This window comes from Mollisia scopiformis, assembly GCF_001500285.1.
Source record: "Mollisia scopiformis unplaced genomic scaffold LY89scaffold_4, whole genome shotgun sequence".
Classification (NCBI taxonomy): domain Eukaryota; kingdom Fungi; phylum Ascomycota; class Leotiomycetes; order Helotiales; family Mollisiaceae; genus Mollisia; species Mollisia scopiformis.
Window position 1 is genome coordinate 450437 of NW_017263584.1, and position 16921 is coordinate 467357.

Consider the following 16921-nt stretch of genomic DNA (forward strand, 5'->3'; position numbering starts at 1 on the left):
GGTTATCTATGGTTTTGAGGCTGATTGAAGGATCAGGTGGATATTCATCATTTGAGGATTTGAGATATATCCGCGGACTTGAGTTAAAACCGTACAGGGTTGAGGAGAGGGGGAGTCACTGAAGTGAATTTGAGGGTCTGACTGACTCACAGTCCAAATATCGAGTTGCGGTTTTGAGAATTCGTGACAGAGCGGGATGAAGTGAATTTGAGAATTTCAATCTTCGAATTGTGCTTTGAAAGGATGGTGGGGTATATATAAACCACCTCACCGAAGCAAGAGCAGCTTCATTACTTACATCACCTAGTACTCCATACATCATGCTGCTCGAGCCCCCGTTTGTGTGCTTTGTGTCACGGCCGGGACTCTTGAGACGCCCGGGACTATCTTCTCGAGTTGGGCCATTTCGGGGTTTTGTTATGATATTGAAATTCTTTCGTCGATTTTGATTATTTTGCTGTTAACAGATACATTGTTGTCATTCTTTTCAGCCATGAGTTTTCGGTTTGGAAATAAATGTAGCGCGAGTAAATCATGTTGTACTATCTGTCTTTGTATGAAGGTCAGCTGCGATGAATGAGCTGTGTAGCTTATCAAACACCGAAAGTAGAAAGCAAGACCACGATCTCTGAATGCTATGTCCTCCAAATCAGGGAGAAAAAAGATGAGAAGGTGCTTCGAGATGAGAGGAAACATAAGTTGATTTTGCCCTGCTTTCTCCTCACTTTAGTAGTTCATGTTTGGTTAGTACTTGGCTTATTTACATTGTCGAGCAAACCCTGGGAGAAAATTATCTTATATTGCAATGTGTACTTAGGATAGACTTAACTAGCTTATATTGTCCTACAATTACCACTATAATCTCAGACCACAAATAAGACTACTAATTCCTATTTCGGTTTTTAGGCCTGAGCAATCGCGGCTCTAACCTGAGCCGCAACGTCAAAATTTTAAGCTCTCACATGACGAAGTTCCCCGCCGAGAATTCGAGAATTAAACTTTTTCGTCGTCCCACGGCTTTTCTTGTTGGATACAGTCGATGTATAAGATTTCGCTACTGAGAAGGCTAGATTCTCCTGAAATGAAAGGTTTCGGCGTGCCTTTGAAGTGCTTTCAGTTACCGAACCCCTGTCGATCGTCAAGTGGGGAGATAAAGGCACGGACATGCAATTGGTGGAACTCGCGCGGGCCACTGCAGTATACTTATGGGACTGTGACCCTGCTCCACAGTCTTAACGTTACAGATAATGGGCACGAAGCTGTACTGCATCAGGAAGCTCGACAATGGAATGTTCCCCGCCCGATAAGACAACTTCATATCTCCACGCTCTAGCCTGCCTCTTGCGGTATGTAGCAGGATATACGAAGTACTACGATTCTGAAAATGGGATGCGCATGTTAAGTATCGGTTCTCCTCTCTATTCCCAGTTCTTCTCGTTCAAACTCTTCCGCTGAGGATATTTCTTTTGGTTGTCTACGTGCTAAGAGTGCCAATGAAAACCTCAATTATCTCCGCTGTTTCCTTCCTGGCGGCAGTTGCTTCCGCTATGCCGCCAAAGCCAATTCCCCCACCACTGGAAATCCCAGCTTCGTTTGCGGCATTGGCAACAAATGGTAACTCCACTTTCCAACAGCTCCTTAACCATAGCGATCCTTCCAAGGGAACCTTCTCCCAAAGATACTGGTATAGCTTTGAGTACTGGAAAGGGCCAGGATCACCTGTGAGTTCTCTGTTGGTAAACCTGCAAAAGGCCAACTGACCTAAATACGAAGGTTGTTTTGTTCACGCCTGGTGAAGAGGATGCTAGTGGTTACACTGGATATATGGATAACATAACCATCACTGGCCATTTCGGGCAAGCTATTGATGGCGCAGTCATCGTACTCGAGCGTGTGCACCTCGGCTGATTGTGGAAGGGGTCAGATCGCTAACCGAGACACAGACCGATACTGGGGCGATTCGAGCCCGTATTCTTACTTAGACACCGAGAATCTGCAGTTGTTGAACCTGGATCAGGCAATCCATGACTTGGTGTATTTTGCACAAACGGTTGATTTGCCCTTCGACACAAACCAGTACGTTAGATTTCCGCCTTGAAAATATCTTCGGCTCGTAAGACATCCACAAAAAGTCCATACTAATTTGTCTATAGTAGCAGCAATGCGCAAAATGCAGTAGGTAATTTAGGTTCCTAAATAGGACCGTGTATTAATCCTTCACAAGCCATGGGTTTTGAGTGGAGGGTCCTATTCGGGTGCGCTTACAGCTTACACCGAACACGTTTCACCAGGCACCTTCTGGGCGTACCATGCCTCCAGTGCACCCGTCGAAGCTATCAAGGACTACGTGAGTTTTGATTCAGGGAAAACATGCTTCTCCTGACATATTTCAAGTGGCAATACTTTTACCCAGTCCAGCAAGGCATGCCGCAAAATTGCAGCAGCGATGTTACCCTCGTTATCGATTACATAGACGAAATTTTGACCACCGGTACAGACGATGAGATATATGCCCTCAAGAAATCTTTCGGTCTAGAAGGGCTTGAGCACAACGATGACTTCGCTTCTGCTCTAGAAAATGGTCCTTGGCAATGGCAATCAATCGCTCTCTATTCAGGATACAGCGAATTTTTCGAGTTTTGTGATGCTGTCGAAACATTCGCGCTGCAAGGATCGAACACAACTGCCCCAGCAACTGGCGTCGGTCTTGAGAAAGCTTTGGCTGGCTATGCTAATTGGGTCAACACTAGCCTTATACCTGGATGTAAGTCTTCGATGATTTTTATTTCATTCGCAGCACCTAACATTATTTCGTCTAGTCTGTCAGTATTACGGCTATACTGACGAGCGAGATCTCTCTTGCTTCGATACCTATAATGCTTCCATGTCTTTCTATACTGACTATACGGTTGGGAATGTATGTTCAAATCTCCATACTAAGTTGCTAGTCTTTTCTAAGGGAGCTCCGGAACTAGGAGACAAGCTCGCAAGACGTGTCGCAAAAGCTAGGCAGACGCGATCCTGAAACGGCTCCCCAGCTCCAGAGCTCCCTCTCAAAAATCAGCAGCAACACATACTAATTTGATGCCAGCCATGGAACAGACAGTGGAATTGGTTTTTGTGTAATCAGCCATTGGATTTCTGGCAAGAGTACGTTTGATATCTAGGTTGCATAAGAAAAGCTGCCCAATACTGATGAACATTAGCGGTGCTCCAAGGGGCACACCTACCATCGTTTCGCGCCTTGTAACAGCTGAATATTGGCAAAGACAATGTGCCCTCCAATTCCCGGAGGTCAACGGCTACACATACGGTAGCACTAACCCGAACGTCAACGTACACTCGGTCAACAAGTACACTGAAGGCTGGCGACTAGAGGATACTACCAGATTGACATGGACGAATGGGTAAGTTTCTTGCATCATACTAAGCATTGAAGCCTGGGTTAATGTTCTAGTGAATTTGACCCTTGGAGAACCGGCAGCATGTCATCCCAATTCAGGCCAGGTGGCCCGCTCAACTCCACTGCGCAACACCCACTTCATCTCATTCCTGGAGGAATCCATTGCTATGACTTGATCATGGCGAGTGGGCTTGCAAGTCCGGCAGTGCAGGAGATAATCGACGCCGAAACGGCACAAATTGTAGAGTGGGTTGCGGAGTACTATACCCAATGATAGTTGACGCTTGCGGGCCCTCAAACGCTGACAGCTACTTGGTATTCATTATAGAAGACAGTCTATATGTGTGCCTTTGATTCTGGCCCTGCGGTGTCAAAGCCATTCCTTTTATGCTAGACAATTGCCTTTCTTCCAGATGGATGCAGAGAAAAAAAGTACGGAAGAGGGGTTGTTATTGTCATTCCTGTTCTCGTTGTCAACTTCCTTCTCGTCTTTAACTATTCAACATTAGAATCAAATCGTGAACAGGGCCGTCTCTTCCACGCATGACTACTTCGATGGAGATTGACGCCGAGGTGGCAGTCCCAAGACATAGCTCCGGGCACAACGACACAAACGTTGACTGGCTTCTTCTGTCCTGGTGGGGAAAGTTATTTATATAGACGTCTAGGAACGAGGGGGACGGAGCCTAAATCACCTTTCCAGGATCTTGAAAACTTTAAAGGTCATTTTTAGTGAATGATTTTCTTGCTTTACGATGAGTTACGCCTCAGTTTTCTCTTTTCAAAGCTAGCTTCTAAAAATTATATATACCAGCGGCCGCACCCTCTAACACTCTTTGGATATCGATATCTGATCCTCCGGCCGAGTATAAGAAGGGACCAGGTGCGGCCAGGAGCCAAGGAAGGAGACGGACTTCAAGAGTTTAGATGTCGTGTTGTTGACTTGTTTGTTGTTATTGTCAATCAAATCTTTACTTCTGTTCTTCCTTTCAACATGATAAGAGCCCAAAACTTAACAACAACTATCACAAAACAGCACAAAGAAAAGACGTAATTAAAATTTTTAGTAGATAAGTAAAAATAGGTAGACAATTGGTCTTCTCCCCTCTCTGGCCGCTCCAGGCCCCTCAGTGGCTTCCTTGCACCTTGTTGGTGTCCAAAAAGCGTTAGAGGGTGCGGCCGCTGATATATATAGTTTTTCTTTTGGGGATGTTAACATAGGGTCAGAAGACTTAAGTATGAGGTGAATTTGAAACTCGGGTCCAAATGATCTTGTCGAATTTTGGAACAGAGTGACTCAAGCACAAGCAAGGCTGAGCTGTCCATAGTATTTAAAAGCTTCTTCCCTTCTCCACAAATCCTTTTTGTTTGCAGTAGGATTTGGTCTTATGAAGAGATCGTTGGTATGTGATCGTGAAAGTGCTGTGGACTGTGTGCATACTATCGAGAATGCCAGGAACACATCAAAATTCACGATTAGTAAAGGTGATTTAACTGATATGCGTGTTTTGTAGGATTTTTGAAACTATTGTTCTCATTCCTTATTCTGTTGTTAACATGAAACGAGAAAATTTCATTGTCATGCTTTTATAGGCCGTCATCCATCCAGGCAACTGTGAACTCTAACCTTCGTGCATGTCTAGCTTTCACCAAATTCCAATCTGTATCCATAGCAAGGAACTCATAAGCTGATCATCATTGGTCCCGGCATGAGAAGTACTCTTTCTTCGCAATCCACTCGAGCATAGGGCTGAGATCCTTGACTGCTCGAAGGTTTTTCTTTGATCTTTTCCACGCTCCGCGGCCGTGAACGTCTGTACCCCGCTGTTCACGAGAATTTTCAGTTCGCCTCGTTGAGTATTTGATTCACTGAATGAAAATTCACTTAACATAGAAACAAGGATAAAAAATGATGTTTTTCTAGAGTCTGTAATACAATATGAGCTCGAAATTTAATTTTGCAGAATAGTGAAGAAATTGTGCTATTCTTATATTGTTTGTTACTTATGTGAACCTAGGAGTTAACCTACTTATATTATTTAACAAACTTTAGAACAATCTCATCTCATAATTTGTCATTCCTAGACATCTCAAACTAATTATTGTTAATCTTTCTTCTGTTGTTAACCAAAAACGAGATATTCTGAATTAGCTACCTCTTGAGATGCGCTATTGTTTATGACCCATGCTTGCTCTGAATCAAACTTTTCTGCAAGGTTGACCGGGACACCGTAATCGATTCAAGCACCAAATCTTCGTTGATAAGCTCGCGCACTTTGGAATTCCCACGTTCCGCGGCCGTGAACGTTTGTGTTTGTATACCCTAGCCCTCGGATTACAGAACACAAAATCAGAGCAAGGTCTGTCCAGTCGAATACTAGATTCACCGCACAATAATTCACTCGCAGTTCCTTAGGCATCCTGCTTCCAACTTTTGTGTATGTCTGTTCTGTATCGGACGGGAAGCAGTGAATGAGAATTGGTGAATAAGAGAAAGAGTCCTCAGAAGTTGTGTTTTGCGCGAAAAGCTAGAGTTTGAGGATCTAAATAAGTAGTGGATAGAAGCCAAAGGCAGAAATGGGCGGACGAAACGTATATATAAGCAGAACCGGGGCGGAAAAACTTCATTACAATCAATGTTGCGGAGTATGCAACATACATGGCTGGAGGGTAATGGAATATGTTGCGGCCGGAGTGACTAGAGGACAATCTTTCATGTTGCGCTTTTTGAGGCGATAAACGTTAGAAAAAGAATGCATGGGTGGTTTTATTGTGATGATATCTTTAACTCGTATCCCCTTCAGGTGTAATGATCACCTAGAAGGATCACGAGGGCAGGGAAGCAGGCAGGTTGAATCAGTGTTGATTGACTAAAGAGCTAAGAAGACTAGGAGCTTGAGGATATACTCGAGCTTGAATGGAGCTAATCCCCATTCAGTCTAGTGTCACGCGAGATCTCGTGACATCAGACTCACCTAATATGGACCGTATTTCCAACATGATATGTATTATTGTCAATCTTTATTCTGTTGCTAATAAAAGGAGAGTTAGTCATATTAAAATGTGTTGCCATCATGCAAGCTTCAACTTTCAATTGGCTTGTGCAACGTTAGACTAGACATGATATACAATCTTTAGTATATAGCAAGAGAGCCCTAAGTGCAACACACGCCAAGAGCATAATGGTTCTCAGATTTCGCGGACGTGAATGTCTATGTTTATATATCCACCTCAATACAGAAGCATGTTCTGTAAGAGGACGAAAATTAGTGAATAACAGAAGAAGTCTGCGAAAATCTAGAGTGTGGGGAGTATCTAAATAGTGAATACGGAGCAATCAGAGGGAAAACGAGCGGACGAAAGGTATTCACTGAGCAGGCGTTAAGAAGTGGGCGGACGAAAAATATATAGTATGCTAAACCAGCACTAAAAATATTTCATTACGTGCAACGATGCGGTCTATGCAACACGGGTTGGGGGAGTATTTTGAGGAGAGATTCGGATTGGCTCAGGGACGACTCCTTTTTGCCATATTTTTATATAGCAACTCAACATCCTTCCGATGTACGTGCCTTTGTTGTCAATACATGTACTGTCGTCAATCATTATTCTGTTACCGACTTACAACATAAAGTAGCTATCTTGTGATCTTAGTATATTGCCGTCGTGCATGCTTCAAATAACTCCCTGCGCAGGGTTGACTGGGACACAACATTCCACCCAAGCAAGAGAGAGAGCCACGCACGTGATCCGTGTTCGGGTTTAAATCAAAGAATTTTCTTATGTTTGCACGTTCCGCGGCCGTGAATATCTGCGTTTATATAGTTCAGACTCGTTGCAAATAAAGGTAGAAAATTCGACTCTACAAAGTGAATACCATTCAGCCGGAGCTGCAAGTTCACTTGCCACTGATTCCCGCCCACCCTGCTGAAGTTTCAAGCAGCTTTTCTTTCTCTCAAACTATATAATACCAAAGCTTTGTAACAGCAAACTAGGTTCAACATTGAACATTGAGAGAGACTTTACGCGCAGGAAGTGGTGCTGAATAAGGGACAAGTTCGTCGTCCGCAAGATACCAAATTTTCCCCCAAATTTAGTTGAGCTTGAGCTTCATTTCAGTTCTTCAAGTCCTAGGCGCAGGCGAAGATGTTGTTGTCAAGCTCTGATTTGCTGTCAAGCATTATGCCTTTCATAGCCTACACAAGCATTGAGTTTGATATGCCGTACTTACTCTTTGAAGAACAGCTAACTGTGACGAAGTGGACGAGATTTTTATCTGATACACAGAAGTCCTACGGCCACCGGTTCCTGAAATTGTTTCTCTGGTTCTTAATCATTATGACAAGTGGGAGGGTGTTTGTATACCCCTGGCAAGACCGGAAGCTTGCGTTCCGCAGAGATCAATCTTGTGAAGAAGTGAATATGATTCAATCGAAGCTTCAAGGTTGCTCGCTTGCTGCCTCTGTTCTTTTCACACTCTCCCACAAGGTAAAGAGATCTATAAATCAAACAGCGCTATTATTTTCAAGTGTTAAATTGCTGTCAAAGTCTAGTAATTACTTTCTTACACCTATCCTTGACGGAGCAGATGAGTTCTAGCACGAATACAGAAGTTATGTACAGTTCCAGAGAGATATCTTACGTCTCGGTCGGTATGGCCGCGAGAAACATGTTTATATACCCCAAGCGCAGGTCCCAGCCGGCTAGTGTGGGAGAGAGTCAAGTCTTGTGAAGAAGTGAATGATTCAATCGAACGATTTCGAACTCACTAGCTTCTTCATTTTCACGGTTTGCCACAATATAGAGGCATAAATATCTCGTCACCCTCGCCCCCGTCGTCCGTCGCACCACACTACAGAGGAATTAGCTGCTTGGCGGGCAGATACCCTGGGCTCTGGATCAGGGAAGAAATCGTCTTCCCGGTATTGATGAGATAATCATCGCTGAATTTTGCATGTGAGGATATTTCTTGGAGATTATGTTGAGCTTGAGTAGTCTAAGTCCGAAGATAGGAGCTGCTATTGTTGTCAAGCATTGATTTGCTGTCAAATTTTGTGATTTCATTTTCTAAACTCTCTCAGAGAAATCGATTTTCATTATACCACTATCCCAAGATAAAGGAACGTCGACATACGGGCAAGGCAAGAAGACAAGCACGCCATTTGACTGATTTCGTACTAGCTGTGACCATGTGAATGAGTATCTCTCCAGCAAGACAGAAGCGTCGCTCCTTGCCTTTGCCTTTGGGGTCGGTTTTTGGTTTGTAGAAGGTGTGGGAAGCAGGATTTTATATACCCCAAGTCAAGATCTTAGCTTGTTGTCCATTGAGTGGAATTTGAATCTTGCGACAAAGTGAATACGATTTATTTTCGAATCTTCAAAATCCCTTATTCACGTATTTACTGCCTCCTACCACCTTCACTAGCTCTACCGCGTGCACGAGATATAAATACTTCTCGAGAGTAAGGGTAGAGTGCAGAACAATTGAAAGCGACACCGAGGATCACTACAGCAGGATCAGAAATGCTGTGGTTCTTGGTGTTGCCGATTCTTCTTGGAGACTATGTTGAGCTTGAGTCCAACTCCAAAAATAGCATTAAGTGATAAATTAACTTTGTTGCCAATCTTTGTATTGCTGTCAAAGTTCTCCAGTGTCACTCTTGTATCCCCTCACAGCTGGACTGAATTTCGTGAGATCAGTTTGCGCGGAATTTAACCCACCGTGACCTCCAATATTAAACGACTGAGATGGCGTTAGAACATTAGGTTTTAGGCTGTCCAAGCCTGGGAATGGATATTTTCTCGTTTATATGCAATTCTGTTCGTGGCGCTTCGCAAGGGTTGGACAAGTGAATGCGAGGCAACGATTGCGGTTCTGAACTCTTGCACTGAGGGTAACAAGCAGAGCAACGCCAGATTCATATGCTATGCTACATCTATATGCCCACCACTACCATTTTGAACAGCTACCTATGCTCCAGACCATGCAATGCAGCCATAAAAAGCAAAGTCCAATGTCCTATGTATGCATAATCATCATAAAACATTTCATTGACCTCCAGCAACCATTTCACTGGTCATCCAGCAACTCATCCTTGTCGCTCTCCATCTTTGATATATCAAGACTACCCTTGCTTGATCTTCTGCTAGCGCTTGCACTCATCTCCATCAATGCTGCATCCATCCAGCTCTGCATCCCGGTCTTCATGACGAGATGGGGGTTCAGCAATGAGCCAAAATACTTCTCTCTTCTTGTGGTGCTACGAGCGCCTCCTTCGAGAGCAGACATAGCGGCTCGTGTTGTTCTCATCCTCTTTCCCTTCCTGCCACCACCCTCACTTAGCAGATTACTGAGTTTTGCCCGCTCTGCCTGCAAACGGGCATCAAAATAGACAATGGAGCGGACATACGGAGCCATGTCTTGGGCTATAATATTCATTGTTCGATCGAAGACCGATGCTTCCAGCTGCCCAGGACCGTAGAGCGTAGTCTTTTCTGGCTCGGAGATCGGATCAAATGTGGCACTGAAGTCGCGGCGATGCAAGGACGGGTCGGACGTGGAGGCTTGTCTCCGGATGAGTTGTATAATTTGTGCTTCATCTGGGCGACTAAGCTCCACTGGAACTTCAAGAGCCATCTTGACATGCTGCTCTAGATACAAGTAATTTCTGCTCCGGGACTTCATCCAGAGAGAGATATCCTTGCTCAGCGTAGTGTAGTTGATGATAGCCGGTGCATCAAGAAGTTTCGAGGCTAGAGTGTAGTCCTCACGTGCTTTGGTCGTAATCTCAGGAACTGAAGGATCGATCACAAGCTGAACCAGTTAGACGCAAGTTTCAGAACAGAACGATTTCTTACCTGATTTTCCGAAGCAAAGAGCCCTCCGGAACATAAATCTGAACTACTCAATGCTTCCAAAAATTCATCGTATGCGCGCAGTGAAGCTCGGCTTTGGACTATGTTCGAGGACTGTTCTTGCATATTCTTCGCCCAAGAGCCCATGTTGAGACTCTCTTGCCAATTCCCAACATCTAAATCCCAACCATCGCAAGCCTCGTGAAGGGCCTCCTCCTCCCTGTCTAGATGATACATCTGGCTTTCAAGGACATCTTGGGAAAGCCATCCCATGCCGACCTGGTAGGTCTTTTCGCTGACCACTCGAATCATGTTGCCGTCCTCGTCGATGTCAGTTCCTTTCGGCCAGCGAGATATGTACCAATTCAGTCCGTTCTTTTGATCGCCAATAGCGAATTGACACCAAAAGTCCAAGTCTGTCAAAGAAGCACGAAGATCCATATTTCGACTCTCATATAGAGTTTGCACCGATTCTCGTTCAAGAACATGCCCTTCGCATGCAGCTACTAGCAGCATGTAATCGACAGCAAGATCTACTGGCGGAGGATTCATGCGAATGATAGCATGAAGGGGTAAAGTTTCCATCGGAAGGGCGGATTCATCGTTGCACGTCAAGACGATTGGTCGCTTTGAAGTTGTTATCAGCTCAAGAATGGTAGGCCAGAATTGGGTGTCCTCCTTGTACAGAATATCTGCTTCCTCGATCAGGATCAAAGACTGCCTCTGTGTTTTCGCAGCTGCTTTCGGCTTTGCTCCATCTAACTTGGTTTGCACTTCCTGCGTCGAAGTCTTTGGAGCTGGAGCTGTAGAGTGTGCCTTCGTCTCCGGTTTGAGGCTGGGTTGGGTCTTGAAGAAGCAATTCATCGTTCCTTGACGTCCACTTTTCAGGTCATTAGCCAAAGCTTCATCGACTCTCCTCCGATCCTCGTCTGCTGCTCCGTCCACTTGTGCAAGGCCAGGCAAACGTTGGACTTGGTGGTTACGGGCCATGTCACCAACTTTGTCCAAGATGTCCTTTCCTGTCCGCTTGCTACCGGGGTTCAACTCGAAGACTTCGAAGCCAAGCTCTTTAGCCACAGCATACACGGCTGCAGTCTTACCACATCCCTGGGGACCGCTAATGACTATCGCATTCGTCGACCTTCCAGAGTCTCTGTTCAAGTCTCCGGTACGCACGATGGTTCTCCTCTGTGGACCTTGTCCGGACGTCAAGATGACATCTTCCTGTTCCGAAATCTCATCCATATCATCAGCCTCCTCGCCTGAAGACACAACAAATCCATCTAATTTCTTGGACTTCCGCTTTCTTTTGGTTCCTGATTCTAGCTTCAGAGCGGGCCGTCTTGATGAAGATGCACCATTTCCTAGCCCCGCTTCTACAGCTTTGACTGTTAATGATTGAAGCCAATCCTTCAAAATTGAGACGTCGCGCCCCGATTGCAATACATCACAGGCAAGTTTTGGCGAGTATTTGTTAGTCCACGGCTGAGTTTCGCAATGGCCTTTATCGAATGCAGATAATGAAGTCGACACCAATTCATAAGTCTTCAGCAGCGCAGGATGGATGCGAGGCCGAGTATCGTTATTCAGCTGAATCTCGTCCTCACTCGAGCTTTGCGCGACAGCTCTTGGAGCTGGAAATCTTGTGCGTAGCTGCTTTCGGATTCTCTTCTGAACCGCGAAGCCAGGTTCGAGGTGCTTAACAGGAAGTCTAAGACAATCCGGCACGGGAGGGAACTCGGTCGGATCGATGTCACGAAGGCTCTGGAGCACATTGCTGATAGTCAAATCCGTTGCCAGATTTGCAAGGATGTCCTCTCCCTCCAGAATGCGTATAGCTTGGTACTTCGACTTCTTGCCTGTTGAAATAAGACTTGGTGTGCTGGAAAGCAACTCTTTAGAAGCTGTTGAGTCAGGATCCAGACCTCGGACATGAACCATGCCCTTACCTGGCCACGCTGGCTCGACTGCCCCAGGAAACTTCGTTATCTTGGAGGATGACCCGAGTCCTGAGAACGGTGTTGGGGCTTTAGCAAGAGAAAGTGGCGTGCTGCATGATGAAGGCCGTGTGCGGGGTAGAGGGACGCATTCCTTTGGTTGTGTGAGATCAACAACGGTGGCATTGTGCTTGTCTGGCTTTTGCGGGCTCTCAGGCTTAGTCTGAACCTTCCCCGAGAAAAAGGGATGCGGTTTGACTGGCTTAGGAGGAGTGCGCTCTGGCAATTTTATAGGAATCTCTGTCTTGGCAGGCAAAATTGGTTTGGTGCCGTTCGATATCAAATCAATTTTCTGCCCGATCGTCGACGGAAGAAGCTGTCCTGGGCCATAGCGAATCGTGACGATCCTTGACTTTGGTTTTTTCCCTCGGCCCCCTGCAGTCTTCTTCGTCTCGGCACTTGGTGCTTGTGGCTTTTTGGCAGGTGGCGAGCCAATGGTACCGGTCTTGGGGTTGAATCGTAAAACTTTCCGTGGTTTGGAATCATCTGTCTTTGACGTCGTTGAGCTCTCCTCCAGTACATGCAAGTCTTCCTTTGGCAGTACTTGATTCGGCTCCGCCAGAGCATCTGCAGCTTGTATCGCCGTGTCCAGATAAGACCCCGCTCCGAGTGAACCAGTTGTATTCAGCCCTGATTCTACCGAAACAGCACCAAATGACTTTGTACTATTGGCCGGTTGTACAACAGCTTCCGCATTTTTCGCATTCCCTTTCTTTTGCTCGATCGGTGTGGTCTTGCGGCGCTTCCTTCTGCCATTATTCGGATCCACATCAAGCAGTTCCCCATGTTCTGAAGCTTTACGATTTCCTACCGCAGAAAAGCTGGAACTGGGCTCTGGCACTGGGTCCGTGGTCTTGGGGGTGTTTGGTTTCCTTGATCTGCGTGCCACTCCATCTTTTGCTACGGCTGTGGGCATAGATTGTGGGTCATCTTGGGACGTTTGTTCTTTGGGTGGCTGCGTAACTAGAATGACTGTTAAGCAGACTGAACGCAGAGAGCTGGGCAAAAATTGATGAACACATACCTCTGCCTTTCTGAAAGAGAGGATAGACAGAAATCCCCTCTTTGTTCAGATCTCCCATGCTTTTCTCGACGAGCACTGACATTGGGGTTTGTAGGTGCAATAGCAGAACGCGAACGTCGCGCGTTCTACGGTGTCAATATCGTCGTAATCATGCCGCGGAAAGCTGTAGAAATGTGGCAGAGATTGAATGTAATCATGAAAATTCAAGTGATTCTAGCACTTGAACATTTGCAGAACCATTGATTGAGTTTGGGAAGATTTGGCTGCACTTTTGTCGCGAAATCAATCCATGACCGCGTTTGAAAGCCGCGCAGGGCGGAGCCGGAAATATATTAGACCGTAGTTGTTACTAATAACACCCCAAAAGACTGCAGTCCGTTAACGACATACCTATTCAATGCCGCGATCCCCATCCAGGACTAGTCTATCCTTTAGCTTTCAAGACCCCTGTCATTATTTCAAGATCCAAAATAATTTTCGATGGTTTGCACAAAGTTGTTGTGGAAAGCTTGCGATAGCCGCAACACTCTAAAATCAGTCGCAAAATGTCGTCGCGCTTCTCGATCCAGAGACCGCATGTCATTGCATCCTTACCTCAGCCCATTGACAGCACGAATGGGTGTAATGTGGTCGGTGAGGTGATAAGTGGCGGGGTTGGCACAAAGAAGCGGAAACGATCTGAATTGGCTGTAGGGACTGATGGAGAAGGTTTGAGTCTTTACGATGCAAGGAATCTATCCCGTGTGAAAGGACATCATCTGACGTTTCTAGATTTCCTCAAGCAAGTTAATTACGTCCTACGCGCTTCCTCCACAGTCGTCCTTCACTTGCCCTCCAGTATCCGTCAGATCAAAGATTTCCAAGAACACTATCGAGCGCAGAACCTATGTCTCAACGAGAACATCAAATGCCGAACTTACATTATTTCGAGAAACGATTTCAGGCTTGTCTACCGAATCCTCCACGATAAATCATTCTTTGACAAGCTCCTCGAGTCAAGTTGTGTTCTTGGGAACAATCGGCGCTTCAAAGGCGCTAGAAGCTACAGCCGCCACAGTCGATGTCCTTTCTGTGCACGAAGATGGAGAGATACGTTGCTTTGATGGTGATTCCTTGCAAGAGAGATGGGTCTCGCCCTCCACAGCTCTGTTCCGAGAAGCTCCACTTCACCCGAAAGAGACGAAGGTCGAGTTTGCCCAGCTTACCAACGCACATACTGCCAGCCAAGGCATTCTCAAAGGGCGACAAGATGTCTTCGCTTTATATCCTCAAGAGATCAGTGTGAGCGGTTTCAACCCAGCAATCTTGATTGTTATAACCAAATCTACCCAAGAAGCGGCGGCAATTCGAACTTTACATGTTCTCAGCTTGCCGAGACGAGCTGCTATCCATACCAACGGCCTTCAACAGTCGGTTGACTCGTTGCTTGCTGCCGAAATACCCTCTGCACCAGGAACGGAAAATATTGGTGGACCGCCAACATTCAGTCTCCAGGCTGCTTCTGGAGTACTGCAACAACTACGAAACGAGACCTTAACCACATTTGATCTCAGCGATACCTTGCCAAAGGAGCAGAACAGACTCAAGATTGCAGGAGGGCAGTCATTTCTACGGCTATCAAGTACCTCTGTTCTGGTCTCATCTCCACACTCCATGACTGTTTACAACCCAAAGTACCAATCTACTTTGGCAACGGTCGAGCTGGATGCAGGAGGTTCTTCTGAAAGTCGGAAGCGAAAACGAGAGAGCATGGATCAGAGCAGTACAGTTCAAAGGGATCAATGCAAGCTCGTTGGCTATTTCCCTAGACTTGCCGTGGCAATTGCGATACTGGGCAACAAACTAGTTGGACTCCAAGTTGAGGGTCACCAAGACCGCCAGGGAAGGCTTCAAACTGCCGGTCTTTTGATCGACTCCATCGGTCGCTCTTTTAATGGCCATATGCGGCCTACGGACAATCCTGGCGTCACCAAGATAAATAATATAACAACGCTGGGTCATTTCCTACCAACTGGTTATGATATACCATGGGCCGACCAGACAAGCGAGCTCGAAACCTTATTTCGAAAAGGCGAGTGTGATGAAGCGTTGTTCGATAGTAAGATAGCATCTCATCTTGGTATGGACGGCACAGGAGAACCCGAATTGGGTCAGACCAATGGATCGAGCTCACCAACCGAGGAAACACATAATCCCGTACCCAACACCAACATATCCACCAAAGAACGCTTATCCCCTTCGGATATTGACAGACGATGGGTTGTATACGCTCTAAGTAAGATGTTTAAGTTTGTAGAGGACGACGCTGGTGAAAGTAGGCTTTCATTATCCTTCTATCCACCAGACACTTTCATGTGGCTTCTTACCAATGGTTTCATGACGATTGCAAACATAGAAGCTGGTTTGAGAATGAGCAATTCTGCCTTCAAGTCACTCCCTGATGGCTGTCTCGTGGACATGATTGTGGACACGGATCGAGACATGGATCTCTTGCTAGTTCTTGTCGCGAAAAACTATCTAGGAGCTGCAGAACTACTTCACGTCATCCGCCACTTGATGGAAAGTCTCGGACTACTTGGAGAAAATCCCAATACGAAACAAGGGCTCCTTGAAAACGGGGAAGACTTTGAAATCCCCAATGGAGATGTAGAAAAGCAATTCGAGCTGCTCGAAGCTGAGATGGAGAATGATCTGGAGCTTGCAGAGTATCGATTAGGAGCTGGGTCTGGTACTCGAGGCCATGCCTTGAGTCAAGCACTTTCGAAGTTATATGCGCGCCCAAGCACAGATATCGTCCGGGCCCTTCAAACGACATTTTCTAGTCAGGAAATCGTATGTCTGATTTATCTGTTACGATTCGAGCTTGCACGCGGAGCTTGGACCACAAAATACACCGAGACGACCGAGTTCGATGCCGCAGACGAGGAGACAGCGCAGCAAGACAATGCAATCATTCTCCTCTCAGGCCTACTGAACAACTGTGTGGATGCCATTGGTGCTGGTGGGTGGTTGTCTGGAGAGGCGAGATTAGTGGATGGGGACCCTTTTGAGGCCGAAGAATTGATATCGAGTTTGAAGTTAGAAATCAGTGCTGCACTCGAGGGCATCGAGGAGGCTGTCTACCTCAAAGGACTAACGTCAGAGATGATCAGATATGGTGATGCTGTCGAGGCAGCTCTTCCAAACTCCATCCAACCAACTCACGTACCTGTCATACTTCCCCCGACGAGTGAGAACACCAATTTCTTGCCAGTGGGACTCAAGGTTGAGAAGCCGATCGCTCTTAGTAAGGTGGGAGTCGGAGGAGCAGTGCACCAACGTACCAAGAGAGATATCGGTTATCTCAAGAGTCAGAAAGTGGGGAAGTATTCTCGGGAGAGAATACGGGTCTGATATTTTCTCGCTGATGAATAAAATGACGAATACTATTGTTCTTTCTCCTGAATGAGTTGATACCCAGTTCCCCTTTTTTCCGGGCAATATCTAACGAGCGGAAATTTTCCTTCTCAACAATAGCTAGTGCTATGCATGTTGCCACCAAGAATACGAGACTAAGTTTTTTTCCCTACCTAGCGAGTCATGGAAGATCAGAGCTCTCGCCTTGATCTTCTTACGTTGATTGTTGTCCTAGAAGATGAGTGT

The 16921-nt window shown here is 46.0% G+C and overlaps 4 protein-coding genes across 4 annotated transcripts; 2 read left to right on the forward strand and 2 right to left on the reverse strand.

Annotated features, from left to right (window-relative positions):
* Window positions 1-1547: 1547 nt before the first annotated feature.
* LY89DRAFT_729195 (uncharacterized protein) lies at window positions 1548-3677 on the forward strand (the record flags this gene model as incomplete). The annotated part of the gene is made up of 10 exons (XM_018219353.1): window positions 1548-1721; window positions 1774-1891; window positions 1944-2076; window positions 2154-2175; window positions 2225-2347; window positions 2395-2764; window positions 2820-2917; window positions 3092-3150; window positions 3207-3407; window positions 3458-3677. 10 exons carry the CDS (start codon window positions 1548-1550, stop codon window positions 3675-3677), a joined length of 1518 nt encoding a protein of 505 aa, XP_018076037.1.
* A 3856-nt stretch (window positions 3678-7533) lies between these two features.
* Window positions 7534-8594, reverse strand: LY89DRAFT_664864 (uncharacterized protein; the record flags this gene model as incomplete). Its single annotated transcript, XM_018212807.1, has 7 exons — window positions 7534-7599; window positions 7635-7679; window positions 7769-7901; window positions 8046-8106; window positions 8173-8255; window positions 8290-8399; window positions 8538-8594. 7 exons carry the CDS (start codon window positions 8592-8594, stop codon window positions 7534-7536), a joined length of 555 nt encoding a protein of 184 aa, XP_018076038.1.
* An 879-nt stretch (window positions 8595-9473) lies between these two features.
* LY89DRAFT_575935 (P-loop containing nucleoside triphosphate hydrolase protein) lies at window positions 9474-13171 on the reverse strand (the record flags this gene model as incomplete). Its single annotated transcript, XM_018208817.1, has 2 exons — window positions 9474-10217; window positions 10262-13171. The coding sequence occupies 2 exons, from the start codon at window positions 13169-13171 to the stop codon at window positions 9474-9476; spliced, it is 3654 nt and encodes a 1217-aa protein (XP_018076039.1).
* A 527-nt stretch (window positions 13172-13698) lies between these two features.
* LY89DRAFT_778082 (uncharacterized protein) lies at window positions 13699-16699 on the forward strand. The gene is made up of 2 exons (XM_018222181.1): window positions 13699-14004; window positions 14051-16699. Exons 1-2 carry the CDS (start codon window positions 13825-13827, stop codon window positions 16670-16672), a joined length of 2802 nt encoding a protein of 933 aa, XP_018076040.1. The 5' UTR covers window positions 13699-13824; the 3' UTR covers window positions 16673-16699.
* The last annotated feature ends 222 nt before the right edge of the window (window positions 16700-16921 follow it).

Coding starts and splice junctions, on each gene's coding strand:
- LY89DRAFT_778082 (XM_018222181.1), top strand. CDS start 13,825: ATGTCGTCGCGCTTCTCGATCCAGAGACCGCATGTCATTGCATCCTTA. Junction 14,005..14,050: donor AAGGTTTGAGTCTTTACGAT/GCAAGGAATCTA, acceptor TGACGTTTCTAG/ATTTCCTCAAGCAAGTTAAT.